General features: G+C 46.3%; 1 protein-coding gene across 1 annotated transcript in view; it reads right to left on the bottom strand.

Annotated features, from left to right (window-relative positions):
- The window catches only part of GUCY1A2 (guanylate cyclase 1 soluble subunit alpha 2), a 149,526-nt gene that overhangs the window by 26,772 nt on the left and 109,202 nt on the right, over positions 1 to 13,552 (bottom strand). The window contains exon 5 of the mRNA XM_029048284.1: positions 12,329 to 12,814. Coding sequence (XP_028904117.1) covers positions 12,329 to 12,814 — 486 coding nt within the window. The remainder of the gene's footprint in view (positions 1 to 12,328; positions 12,815 to 13,552) is intronic.

Genomic DNA, 13,552 nt, shown 5'->3' with positions numbered 1-13,552 from the left:
GGACGGACGAGAACGATGGCGATAAATAGACTCGAGGGGATGCACGGCTCATTAAAACGATAGCAATTAGATAATAATGTTGGTATTCGTTAAGCGCTTACTACGTGCAGAGCACTGTTCTGAGCGCTGGGGTAGACACAGGGGAATCGGGTTGTCCCACGTGGAAATAGAATCAAGGCGATGTACATCTCATTAACAAAATAAATAGGGTAATGAAAATATATACAGTTGAGCGGACGAGCACGGTGCCGAGGGGAAGGGGGAGGAGGAGAGGGAAAGGGGGGAAGAGTTTGCCAGCAAGGGGAGTCAAAAGGTGACAACTGTCTCCGGCAGTAGCTCGCCGTCCTTAAAAACCGCCGACGATGGATAAAGCCGTGGACAGACGAAAACAATGAGTGATAATGACGGTATTTGTTAAGCACCTACTGAGCACAGTGCTTAGCAGACGGTGAGCGCTTCACAAACACCCTTATTGCTGGGGTTGATACAAGTTAAGCGGGGTTGGACAGGGTCCCTGCCCCACATCTCCATCCCCGTTTTACGGATGAGGTGACTGAGGCTGGGAGAAGTGAATCGGCCAGGGTCACACAGAAGACACGTGGCAGGGCCGGGATTAGAACTCGGGTCCTTCTGACTCCCAGGCCCGGGCCCTATCCACTAGGCCTCGATGGGATCCGATCCTCAGGAACACCACAGTGTCCGCACCGGAAACGACCGCTCAGATACACCCAGGGACTGCTCGGTTGGTAGCCCGCTTAGAGAGGGTGCCGTGCCGGGGATCAGGTTAGACCTGGACGCTCGGTCTGCCCTCCGGGTCCCCATCCACCTCCGCATCCAATAGAATTAATTTCATTAATTCTGGTATTTGTTAAGCGCTTATTCTGTGACAGGTACCGTACTAAGCGCTGGGGTGGATACAAGCAAACCGGTTGGGACGCAGACCCTGACCCACATGGGGCTCACGGTCTTAATCCCCATTTTACAGATGAAGAAACTGAGGTACAGAGCAATGGCTCAAGGTGACACATCAGACAGGCGGCGGAGCCGGGATTGGAACCCACGACCTTCTGACTCCCAGGCCTGTGCCTTGTCCACGGTGCCGTGCCGCTTCCCATATTCCTCACCGTCAGCTTTAAAACACCCGGCCAGCTCTCTCCCTCACTTACACCGCTGATCTCGTGGCTCAGTGGAAAGAGCCCGGGCTTGGGAGTCAGAGGTCATGGGTTCAAATCCCGGCTCTGCCACTTGTCAGCTGTGTGACTGTGGGCAAGTCACTTCACTTCTCAGTGGCTCAGTTACCTCATCTGTAAAATGGGGATTAAGCCTGTGAGCCCCACGTGGGACAACCTGATTACCCTCTATTTACCCCAGCGCTCTACACATAGTAAGCACTTAATAAAGACCAACATCACTCTTATTATCTCCTACTGCAATGCAGCTCTCCAAACTCCATTCTAATTCCATCCCTACTTTCTGTACCTCCCCCCACCGACCTTTCAGACCTGGAATTCCCTCCCCCATCATTTCCAACTGTCCATCCCTCTCCCCACCTTCAATCCCCCCTAAATCCTTCCCCAAATAAGTCCGCGTTTCCTCTATCCTCCAACCCTCTGCGTTGACTACGCACTTGGCCGTGTATTCCTTAATGGCTATAGAATTTAAGCGCTCCCTCTGCGTCAAGCAATGTACTGAACTTTGAGGCAGATACAAGGAGAAGCAGCGTAGCTCAGCGGAAAGAGCCCGGGCTTGGGACTCCGAGGTCATGGGTTCGAATCCAGGCTCCGCCACTTAGCTGTGTGACCGTGGGCAAGTCACTTCACTCCTCTGTGCCTCAGTGACCTCATCTGTAAAACGGGGATGAAGACTGCGAGCCTCACGTGGGACAACCCGATGACCCTGTATCTACCCTAGCGCTTAGAACAGTGCTCTGCACATAGTAAGCGCTTATCAAATACCAACATCATTATACAAGATAATCAGGTCCAACATGAGACTCGATGTCTAAATAGGAGGGAGAACAGATAGTGAATCTCCACTCTGCAGATGAGGTAACTGAGGGTCAGAGAAGTTAAGTGACTGGTCCGAAGTCACACAGTAGGTAGATGGCAGACCCGGAATTAGAACCCGGATCCTTCTACTCCCAGGACCACGCTCTTTCCGCTAGACCATGCTGCTTGTCGAGTCACCCCAGCTCCACAGCTCCCGTGTGAATATCCTTATACTCCACTAATTCCCCTCTCCGTAACGTACTTTAATGTCCGTCTCTCCCTACACACAGTTTGTCCCTTCCGAGCGGGGATCAAGTCTGTCAGCTCTGTTGATTTGTATTTTCCCAAACGTGTGTATTCTGTACACAATAGATGCTCAATAAATACTGCTGCCAGTGATGTCATAAAAGGTGAGTTAATAACCAACTTCAAGCATAGCCACCGCTATCAGAGGGAGGACACTGTTCAAGACATTGCGGACTGCAAGCTTTGAGGGTCGGGGAACGTGTCTATCGACTGTTATTCTGTACTCTCCCACGTGTTTAGTACAGTGCTCTGCACACAGTTTAAGTGCTCACTAAATACAATCGGTCGACTGACTGATTGACTGAGCAAGAGGAAGTGGTTTGTATTAAACTGGGAGAGATTTCGGGACATAAGGAAGAACTTACTGATTGTCAGAGTGGAGAAAAAACAAGGGAAGCTGTGGCGCTCGATCCTGGAAGATCTTTAAAGAAAATGCAAATCATCCTCCGAGCGTTTGGTCATCTACCGTCCGGGAGCAGATGGTAGTTGGAGATCGTTTCCAGCTCTAATAGCCTAAGAGTTAGACCTAATGCTTGGTTGTCCAACATCCATGGTTCCAAGTAAACAAAACGAAATAAAACTCAAGTGAGAAAGTTCTGAGATAATAAGTTTCTCTGAACAATTTACAAAATCTCAGGGGAATATCTATTGATGACACGCTCCAGTTAGAAAGAACCCTTTGCCTAATAAAGGTTGACGCTAAATTCCTGTTTGTCAAAACAAATTCATCTTCTTTACATATGGTTAATGTAAAACCAACATTAGGACAAAATATTCAACAAACTTGAGGTAAAGAAATATGAGGACATTTTTACACCCAGACGTTCTCCCTATTCACAGGGTGAAAGCAGGACACTGTGAGAAGAATGAATTTCTGATAAATAACATTCTGGCAGAGGCACTGTAACCCCTGAAGCTTTATGTGGTTATTAGAAAGTTGGCAAAACTGTTTCAGGAAAGGAATTCTCGGGAATATTCTGAGATAAAACTCTGAAGAAATGACTGAGGAGGTCCAAGAAATACATCATGTAGCTTAGAATTGATACTGATATTCACACCACCTTCAGCCCCACGGCACTTTATGCATGTTACTTTATTGTCTGCCACCCCACGTAGACTTTAAGCTCTTTTTGGGGTTGGGGACATGCCCACCAACTCTCTTGTATTATTATTAATAATAATAATAATAATAATGATGGTATTTGTAAGCGCTTACTATGTGCCAAGCACTGTTCTAAGCACTGGGGTAGATACAAGGCAGTCAGGTTGTCCCACGTGGGGCTCAGAGTCTTAATCCCCATTTTACAGATGAGATAACTGAGGCACAGAGAAGTCAAGTGACTCGCCCAAAGTCACCCAGCTGATAAGCGGCGGAGTCGGAATTCGAGTCCACGACCTCTGACTCCCAAGCCCGGGCTCTTTCCACTAAGCTACGCTGCTTCTCTATGTAGTCTCCCAAGAGCGCCCTACAGCGTTCTGCAAACAGTAAGCGCTCAATAAATATCACTGATTTATTGAGAAGTGATTTTGTCTCTCCAGTGAATTCCCTAAAGAAGTAGCTAATAACTGCGCTATTTAGTAATCACCTGTTAGGGGCCAAGCCCTGTACTAAGCACTGGAGAGACACGAGATAATCGGGTCAGACGCAGCCTGGGTGGGAGGGAGAGCAAGTGTTTAATCCCCATTTTACAGATGAGGAACCTGAGGCACAATGAGGAGACGGGGGGATGAACGTGGGGCTGGTGTAGGAAGGTTGCAGGAACGTGGAGAGCTGAGCTGAGGAAGAATATGAGGCCTTTAAGTCACAGGACCTGGGTTCAAATTCCGGCTCTGCACTTGTCTGCTGTGTGACCTTGGTCAAGTCACTTGGCTGCTCTGTGCCTCAGTTTTCTAATCTGTAAAATGGGAATCAACTACCTCTTTCCTCCCTAGTCTGTGAGACCCTTATGTGATTCAAATTGTTTCTAATTGTCTTCTGTCTATCTCCGTGCTTGGCACATAACTAAACAATTAACAAACACCACAGTTATCATTAAATATTAATAGTAGACGTTCACTTTTTACAACCTCAGTTAAAAGGACATGAACAGATTATTTAAGCACCTGGGAAATTAACAATGCCAGAAAAATCGCTTATCGGCTCCGGCTGCTGCGTCTCGATATAAATTATTCAAATAGCCAGGATTGCTACTGAGTCCAAGATTAGTTCTAAAGAAAATTTCACAGTGCCCTTCAAATACAAAAGCGGCTTGAGTTGGACTGTGATACATGTAAATGTCTGAAATACAGCGCAAGGTTTCACAGGGCGTATTCCAAAGGGAAAAGTCAAGCACCACAAACACAATTCTCGCCAAAGGACAAAATCTTGCAACTAACGAGAACTGTAGGCCCGTCAAACGGCAGGGACCGTCTCCATCTGTTGCCGACTTGTTCATTCCAAGCGCTTAGTACAGTGCTCTGCACATAGTAAGCGTTCAATAAATACTATTGAATGAATGAATGAATCATAACGTGTTTTGTCCTCACTCATCATGTTTGTTTCACAGTATTGGCAGTGTAACAAATTCAGGTTTCCTTTAAACACGGGGCGAAAGTTAAAGGGATGAAGTCAGGGGCTACTTTGGGAAGACAGTCTCCAAAAGGCAAATGACTTATACGTTCAGAATCGTCCGGGAATGAGAGTCAGACAACCGAGATGTAGCTCTTTAAATTAAGGAAAGAAGATTATCTCCTTCTTCTCTATTACTCTCTCTCAGAAATCACCGTCTTTCTGCCCTGCTGCAGGAGTGTAACGATAGCCTTATTGTGCCGTTTCTATCTACGCTTTTTCGGGATTTCATCTATTCAAGGAACTTTGTAAAGAAATAAGAATATGCGCATGTGGATTTGATTTGGTTTCCCCTTATGTCTCTCTCTGTAATTTTAATTTAATTGTCTTTCTACGTCACAGCTCTGAAATATTTGGGAATGTCTGGTTATATCCTGAATTTCCACAGACCCTTTCCTCGTAATCCCAGCAGATGAGCCATCACGGCAGCCTGAGTGAAAAATCGACTGCAAACTTACAGCTAGTAAACAAATCTCCCAATACGTTAATGGTCTTGGAGTCTAACACAATAATAATAATAATAATGATGGTATCTGTTAAGCGCTTACTATGTGCAGAGCACTGTTCTAAGCGCTGGGGTGGACACGGGGGAATCAGGTTGTCCCACGTGGGGCTCACAGACTTCATCCCCATTTTACAGATGAGGTAACTGAGGCACAGAGAAGTGAAGCGACTTGCCCACAGTCACACAGCTGGCAAGTGGCAGAGCTGGGATTTGAACTCATGACCTCTGACTCCAAAGCCCGGGCTCTTTCCACTGAGCCACGCTGCTTCTGTCTGCTGAACGTCTGCTAATTTAGCAGACACCTAAATGTCTGCTGAATTTAGGATACTCCGACTTTTGCAGTTGCCTACCTGGACATTTTGAGTCTCTCATCTCCTCCTCTTCCTCATCATAGTTAACATTTATTTAAAATACACAGGGACTGGATCCATAAGAACATAAAAAATGTTATTACAGGGGATCGAGGGGTAAGTTTTCCTGTGATAACATATTCCACATGTGTTCTTGCCACAGTTGGGTGCCTCTTTTAATAATGTTGGTATTTGTTAAGCGCTTACTATGTGCAGAGCACTGTTCTAAGCGCTGGGGTAGACACAGGGGAATCAGGTTGTCCCACGTGGGGTTCACAGTCTTCATCCCCATTTTACAGATGAGCTAACTGAGGCACCGAGAAGTTAAGTGACTCGCCCAAAGTCACACAAGTGGCCGAGCCGGGATTCGAACCCATGACCTCTGACTCCAAAGCCCGGGTTCTTTCCACTGAGCCACGCTGCTTCTCTTCACTTCCCTGTGCCTCAGTTACCTCATCTGAGAAATGGGGATTGAGACAGTGAGCCCCATGTGAGCCTTGGGTGGGACAGAGACTATGTCAGAAGTAATTATTTTACCTGTGCTTGGCACAGAGTAGGTGAGTAATAAATTCAAATCATCGTCAACTATAATATCGATTAAATGTTGACTTCTGTCGTCACTCTGAAACTCTAGCCCATGGTGAGTGAGTAGAGGAATGTGTCTGTTGTTGTTGAATTGTTCTCTTCGGTACTTAGAATAGTGCTCTGCACACACCAAGTGCTCAATAAATACAATTGATTTACTGACTAGATTGATTACTAGATTGACTGACTGATTGACTACAGTAAGCAATGGATTCTGAGTGGGATTCTTAAAAACCTCTCTTTGCACTGAGAATGCTCTGAATAAAAGATGGTCCCTTATATCCTCTAGACTCGTTGCGGACAGGGAATGCGTCTGTTTATTGTATTGGACTCACCCAAGCGCTTAGTACAGTGCTCTGCACACAACAACTGCTCAGTAAATAGGATTGCTTGAATCTGTTATTTTTTTGCTAGCTCGATATTATACAGCTAAGCAACCCCAATCTCATGAAGCCTTTGCTTCTGAGCCTAATACACATGCCTGTTTTTGTATTTCTTGTCCATTTGTTTTCTTGATTTCTCAGGTTTTTATCCATTTTTTTCCTTTGATCTTACTCTCTATGTCTCCTTCATTGCACCGTGGGATTCTTGAGGTACATAAGGCCCTCCTTTTACTTCTATTATAGATCCACAGGCAATAAACACTCTGCATAAAACAGGAACTCAATAAATACTGTTGCCCTGGCTGTTCTGAAACAAGGTGGGCTACTGAAATGAACACTGCTCTCTGAGATGAAGGATATGGATGTTGTCTGCTGTAGGGTCTCAGGAAAATCAATTAACTTCTTGGGGACTCAGTTTCCTCCTATGTTAAATGCGGACAGGACTACCTTCCAATCCCTCCAACTATCCATGAGATAATGGATGTGACAATGCTTTGGAAAAATAAAAGAGCACACAGAAGCAGAGTACTATTCTTTCCCTTCGGTAGAAGGATTTGGCCAAAAAAAAAATTTTGTTTTCTCTCATATTATTTAATAATTATGGATAATCAAGAGCAACAAAAGAGCATGAGGCTAGAGAAGAGATGCTATAGTAATAGGCTAGCGTGGCACACAGCTTGAAATGGGGCAACTCTCTTTAAGTAGAGACTTATTTCTGTATCACATAAATGTAGCACCTGCCCAGTCTGTTACCATTTTTAAGGTAATTTACGCAAGGGTTGATTCACATATGTGGAAGTGAACTAGTAATTTAAATGGAAACCTGGTGCTTCTATTAAAATGAGATAAGCTAACCCTAAAATCTAACTACCGTCAGAAATGCCTATTATTTATTTCTTTTATGTGGTCTTCTGTAGTCCAAATACCCATCTCTTTAGGGTATATATAAGCAGTGCTCAAGGTGGTGCTGCTTCCAAAAATCGGTCACGGACATAAATAGGGCCTGGCTATTTGACTTGAACTGCTCTCAAGTGAGAAAGAATGGACTCCAAATGTCTATCGAGGGAAATGAGAAAGCTGTTCTGATAAATACCGTTTCCTTCCCTGGGAGCTTAATTATGAGGGAAACATTGTCATCAGCCTCGGGTTGTTTATTTACAGAGAATATTTTACAAGCCAAGGGCTGGAAAGCACAAATGTAATTGGAAGACTCTTCCTCAAAACTCTTTTTGTGTCTCCACTTTAGTTGTTAGCAACTAGAGCCTTAATGGGCAAAAAAGTCTAAAAGGTCACCTCCTCCAAGGAGCATTCCCTGATTCCTACCCCACCTTCCCCACCTTGACCTCCACCTGTCACCCTAACACCCAGGTATTTGTTATTTGTTATTCGACTTTTTTTAAGCATTTGTAGCCATTCTCTTACTCTTCTGTATATTTGGTAAGTTGTGTCCCTCTCAAAAAATAGTATTTACTGAGCACTTACTGTGTGTACAGCACTGTGCTATGTGCTTGGGAGAGTAGAATAGATTTAGTAGTCAAGATTCCAGCCGTCTCCCCTAGCAGGGGAGAGAGACACTATCGACAGTGTAAGCCGTTCAAGGGAAAGGCAGCATATTTGACTTTTTATATGGTATTTGTTAAGCACTTATGTGCCAAGCACTGTTCTAAGTGCTGGGCGGGGGGGAATACAAGGTAATCAGATTGCACACAGCCCCTATCCCACGTGGGGCTCACAGCCTTAATCCCCATTTTACGAATCAGGCAATTGAGGCACAGGGAAGGTAGGTGACTCCCTCAAGGTCACACAGCAGGCAAGTGGTAGAACCGGGACTAGAACCCAGGACCTTCTGAGTCCCAGGCCCAAGCTTTTAGTTCAGTGCAGAGCACTGGGAAACACTAGCCGTGTTCTCTCCTGCATGTACAGAGTCAGGGAGGAAATGGAAGGCATTCATATCTCCCTCTGCAGCTTCAGAGGGCAAGAAACAAATTCTGCTTCATAAATAATGATAATCATATCGGTTAAACACTTAGGAGTCAAGCACTGTACTAAACACAAGATCATCGGGTCAGACACAGCCCCTGTCCCAAAAGGGGCTCACAGTCTAGGGGGGGAGAAGGAACAGTTATTCAGTAGTATTTACTGAGCGCTTACTGGGTGCAGAGCACTCTACTAAGTGCTTGGGAGAATACAATCTAGCAGAGTTTGGACACACTTTCCCTCATCACTTAGAACAGGTTGGAAATATATCATTAATAAAATTTCTATCCCTCAATCTGATTTACTAAGCACTCAATGAAAAGTGAACAGACACATTCCCTGAATCCCCATTTTACAGACAAGGCACCCGAGGTACAGAAAAGTTAAGTGACTTGACTGAGGTCACGTAGCAGGCAAAGTGGTAGAACTGGGATTAGAACCCAGGTTCTCACATGATCTGGCCCAAGATCATTTTACTAGGTCAGCGCAGAGCACTGTAGTAAACACTTGGGAAAGTACAACAGAGTTGGTAGTTGCAGTCCCTGCCCCCAAGGAGCTGACAGTCTACGGGGGTAAATAATAAAAGAGATTGCGGATAGGGGAAATAGAGTATACGAATATACGTAAGGGCCGTTACAGGGGGTGAGTATCAAAATGATGAAGGGATACACACTCAAAGTTATAGTCGATGCAGAAGGGAAGGTGGATAGGAGAAACAAAGCACTTATTTTGGGAAGACCTTTCGGAGGTGATGCGACTTCAGAGGATTTTGAAGGCGTGGAGAGTGGTGGAGTCTCAGAAATGAAGGAGGAAGGGGTTCCAGGCCTGAGGGAGCATGTGGGTTGGTGGTGGGGTAGACAAGATCAAGGTACAGAGAGTAGGAGGGGTTGGGTTGAAGTAGAAGATCAGAGAGGTAAGATAGGAGGTACAGACCTGTTCGAACGCCAAAAAGACGGTGGTAAGGAGTTTCGGTTTGATGTGGGAGTGGACGGGCAACCACTGGAGGTTTCTGAGGAGCGGGGTGACACGTCCTGAACGTTTTTATGGAAAAATGATTCAGGCGGCAGAGTGAAGTACGGACTGAAGAGGGTAGAAAAGGGATGCAGGGCGGTCAGCGAGGAAGCTGACGCGGTAGTCCAAGTGGGAAGTGATGAGCATTTGGATCAGCGAAGAAGCTGATTTCCGAGCTTTTAGAGATGGATTTTAGAGATGTTGTAAAGGTAGCACCGACGGGATTGAATGACAGATTGAATGTGTGGGCTGAATAAGAGAGATGACTCTAGGATGATACCGAGGCTAGGGGTTTGTGAGACAGGGAGGATTGGTGTCGCTGTCTGCAGTGATAGGAAAGTAAGCAGGAGGACAGGGTTTGGGTGGGAAAATGAGGAATTCTGTTTTGGACACGTTAAGTTGGAGGTGTCAGTGGGACATCCAAGTAGAGATGTCCTGAAGGCAGGAGGAAATGTGAGACTGAAGGGAAGCGAGGTCAGGGCTAGAGAGGTAGATTAGGAGTCATACGCGTCCTTAGTTTTAACATCTCTCCCCACCAAACTATTACCAGAAGGAAAACTGACTAGTTTGAATTCCATTTCCTCTCCAAACAGCAAGGTCCGAAGGAAAGCCTAAAGGCCCGGGAGTCTAGAAACCTGGCTTCTGATCCCAGCTCACCGTGAGAAGCAGCATGGCCTGGTGGATAGAGCACGGGCCTGGGAGTCAGAAGGACCTGGGTTCTAATCCCGGCTCTGCCACTTGTCTGCTGTGTCATCTTGGGCAAGTCACTTCACTTCTCTGTGCCTCAGTTACCTCATCTGTAAAATGGGGATTAAGGCTGTGAGCCTCATAATGGTATCTGTGAGCGCTCACTATGTGACAGTCACTGAATTAGGCGCTGGGGTGGATACAGGCAAATGGGGGTGGACACGGTCCCCGTCCCACGTGGGCATCGCGGTCTCGTATACGTAATTTATCGATATTAAAGTCTGTCTCCCCCTCTGAACTGTAAACTCATTGTGGGCAGGGAACCTATCTACCGACTCTGCTGTATTGCAATCAGTCGAGCGATCGTATTTATCGAGCACTTACTATGTGCAGAGCACTGTACTACGCACTTTGGAGAGTACAGTTCAACGGAGATCTGCACACGGCAAACGCTCAATAAATATGATCGATCGATTGGTCGATCACTAAGCCTCGTTGTCTCCCTAATGAAGGCGGGGAGGGGCATTAATGAGCAAGAAGGAGAAGTTTCCCTCTTTCTCGCCCATCCTGTGGAGCTTCTTCAGAGGATGAGGATATTGTGGGAGTTGGTTTATTCCTGGGGTTCACTTCAGGTATAATGTCACTAACCTCTGAGTTCTCTCCCGGTAGGGATGCGTGACTCATTAGCAAAATAAATACTTCACTCTTTTCTCTAAACTAACGTAATTATCATTAAACTAGCCCCGTGCACAGTATCGGCAGGCAGTTACTCTCGGGCAGAGTGGAGAGGAAATAAAAGGTACAGCTTTATTGCACGTAAACAAATAGATTGGCGACTGCCATTTCAAACCCCGGGCCAGGGATTCAGTACATCTGTCTCACGTTGTAATGACCGGGGTACGTAGGTGATTTGATCAGTTTCCAGTTTCAGCCCCAAATAATAACGATCATAATCACTGTTGTATTTTTAAAGCGCTTACAATTTGTATTAAGCGCCAGGGTAGATACAAGATAATCAGGACCCACACGGGCTTACAGCCTAAGCAGGAGGGAGAAGAGGCACTGAATCTCCAGTTTGCCGATGAGGAAACTGAGGCATAGAGAACTGAAGTGACTCGCCCAAGGTCACCCGGTGGGCGAGTGGCAGAGGCGGAATTAGAAGCCAGGTCCTCTGACTCTCGGGCCCACGCTCTTTCCACGGGCCGCACTGCTTCCCCAGAAACAGCACAAAATTAACGGACATCAACTTATTCTAGGAGAGAGTCACAGGAATAATCATAAGAATGCTATTTGTTTAGCGCATACCATGGGACGTAGTATAATGATAATGTTGGTATTTGTTAAGCGCTAACTAGGTGCCGAGCACTGTTCTAAGCGCTGGGGGAGATACAGGGGAATCAGGTTGTCCCACGTGGGGCTCACACACTTTTAATCCCCATTTGACAGATGAGGGAACTGAGGCACAGAGAAGTGAAGTGACTTGCCACAGTCACACAGCTGACAAGTGGCAGAGCCGGGAGTCGAACTCACGACCTCTGACTCCGAAGCCCAGGCTCTTTCCGCTGAGCCACGCTGCTTCCCCCGTATGACATACCTGGTATCTACTCCAGCGCTTAGAACAGTGCTAGGCACATAGTAAGCGCTTACCAAATACCAGCATTATCATTATTACGTGCCGGGCCCTGTTCTAAGCATTAGGGTAGATACGAGATAATCGGGCTGGACACAGTCCCAGTCCCACGTAGGGCTCACCGCCATAATCCCCACTTCACAGATGAGGGAACTGAGGCACAGAGCAGTGAAATCACTTACTCAGGGTCACACAGTCCAAATCACGGAGCAATATTTGCAAAGACCCCTTCTTCTCAACATTTAGTGACCATTCCGATGCATATTTTTTTCCTATTTAACTAACGCAGCAACATTACCTTATAGATATCCAGAAATCCACACTGGTGGTCAAATCGAGTGTAGAGTTCATTCAGCATACTGATGACCTGCATGGGCGTACACTGGGCGCAGATCGCCGTGAAGCCCACAATGTCCGAGAAGAGCATGGTGACGTCGTCGAACTTCCTGGCTTGAACTTGCTGCCCCTGCCACAGCTGCTGAGCTACATCGCCCGGGAAAATGGAAATCAGAAGATCCACCGTCTTCTTTTTTTCCTCCTCCAGAGCCCGGTGAGTTCGTTCTAACGTGGCCTTCAACTTATCCATCCGCTTCTTCAGTCCGTCCTGGGCCTTGGCCTGCTCTCCCACCAGGATGACATCGCGGGTCGCGTCGTGGATGGGGATGTCGGAGAGATGGAGGCCGCGGCCCATCAGTTCGTCCAGCTTGTCCACGCACGGGGAGCCCAAAAATAAAATGCAACTGGACTCCGGGACGTGGATCATTTGGCCTTTGACTTCCATCACCTGAAAGACACAGACGGAGTTCGGTACGACAGGTCAAACTCTCGGGGGTTCGTCCCTGGCTTGAGGAGACGCGGGTGTCATTAGCGGTAAAAGCAAGACTGAGGTGCCGCACTCGTCCGCGACGTAGTTAAACGCGACGTAAAACTATAATAAAATATGTTAAGTTGAATAATGGATGGTGTCATCCGCTTTGGGGAAAGCTGTGGGTGGGAAATGAGAATTTAGTATCAATTACTCCTGTGTAAATGAACTGTATTAAAAGTTCAAAAGTATCCATATAAAACTCTGAATTTCCATTAAAAGAATACGAATGAGGGAATGGAAGGCAGGATCAATGAAAAGTGAAGGAGTAGATGTTCTTCCTAATGCAATTATATTGAGAGCTGGGTCTCTCTTCTGTGCAAAGATCAGTAAGGAGAATTTCAGCTTTCAGAAGAGCAAATTTAAGAGGGGAATATTGCCACTTTCTGCAAATGTATGGGATGGAGCCTACACGAGGGCGAAATAAACACTGATTTCTCAAACTATCCAGGGGCCAGATCTTTCCAAAATCAGGGATTTCCCCAGCTTTTATTTTCAGCCACAGAGAGGGGATGGCGGACAGCAGTTTATATGGGTCGGGCAGTATCCCGCCTAGTTTCTCCAGGACTGCTCGAGAAAAACACAGTGGCTTAGTGGAAAGAGCACTGGTATGAGTCAGTTCTGCTACTTGCTTGCCGTGGGACTTGGACAATTCCC

This window comes from Ornithorhynchus anatinus, chromosome 20 (genome assembly GCF_004115215.2).
Source record: "Ornithorhynchus anatinus isolate Pmale09 chromosome 20, mOrnAna1.pri.v4, whole genome shotgun sequence".
In the NCBI taxonomy this organism is placed as follows: domain Eukaryota; kingdom Metazoa; phylum Chordata; class Mammalia; order Monotremata; family Ornithorhynchidae; genus Ornithorhynchus; species Ornithorhynchus anatinus.
This window is presented reverse-complemented; position numbering and strand designations above follow the sequence as displayed.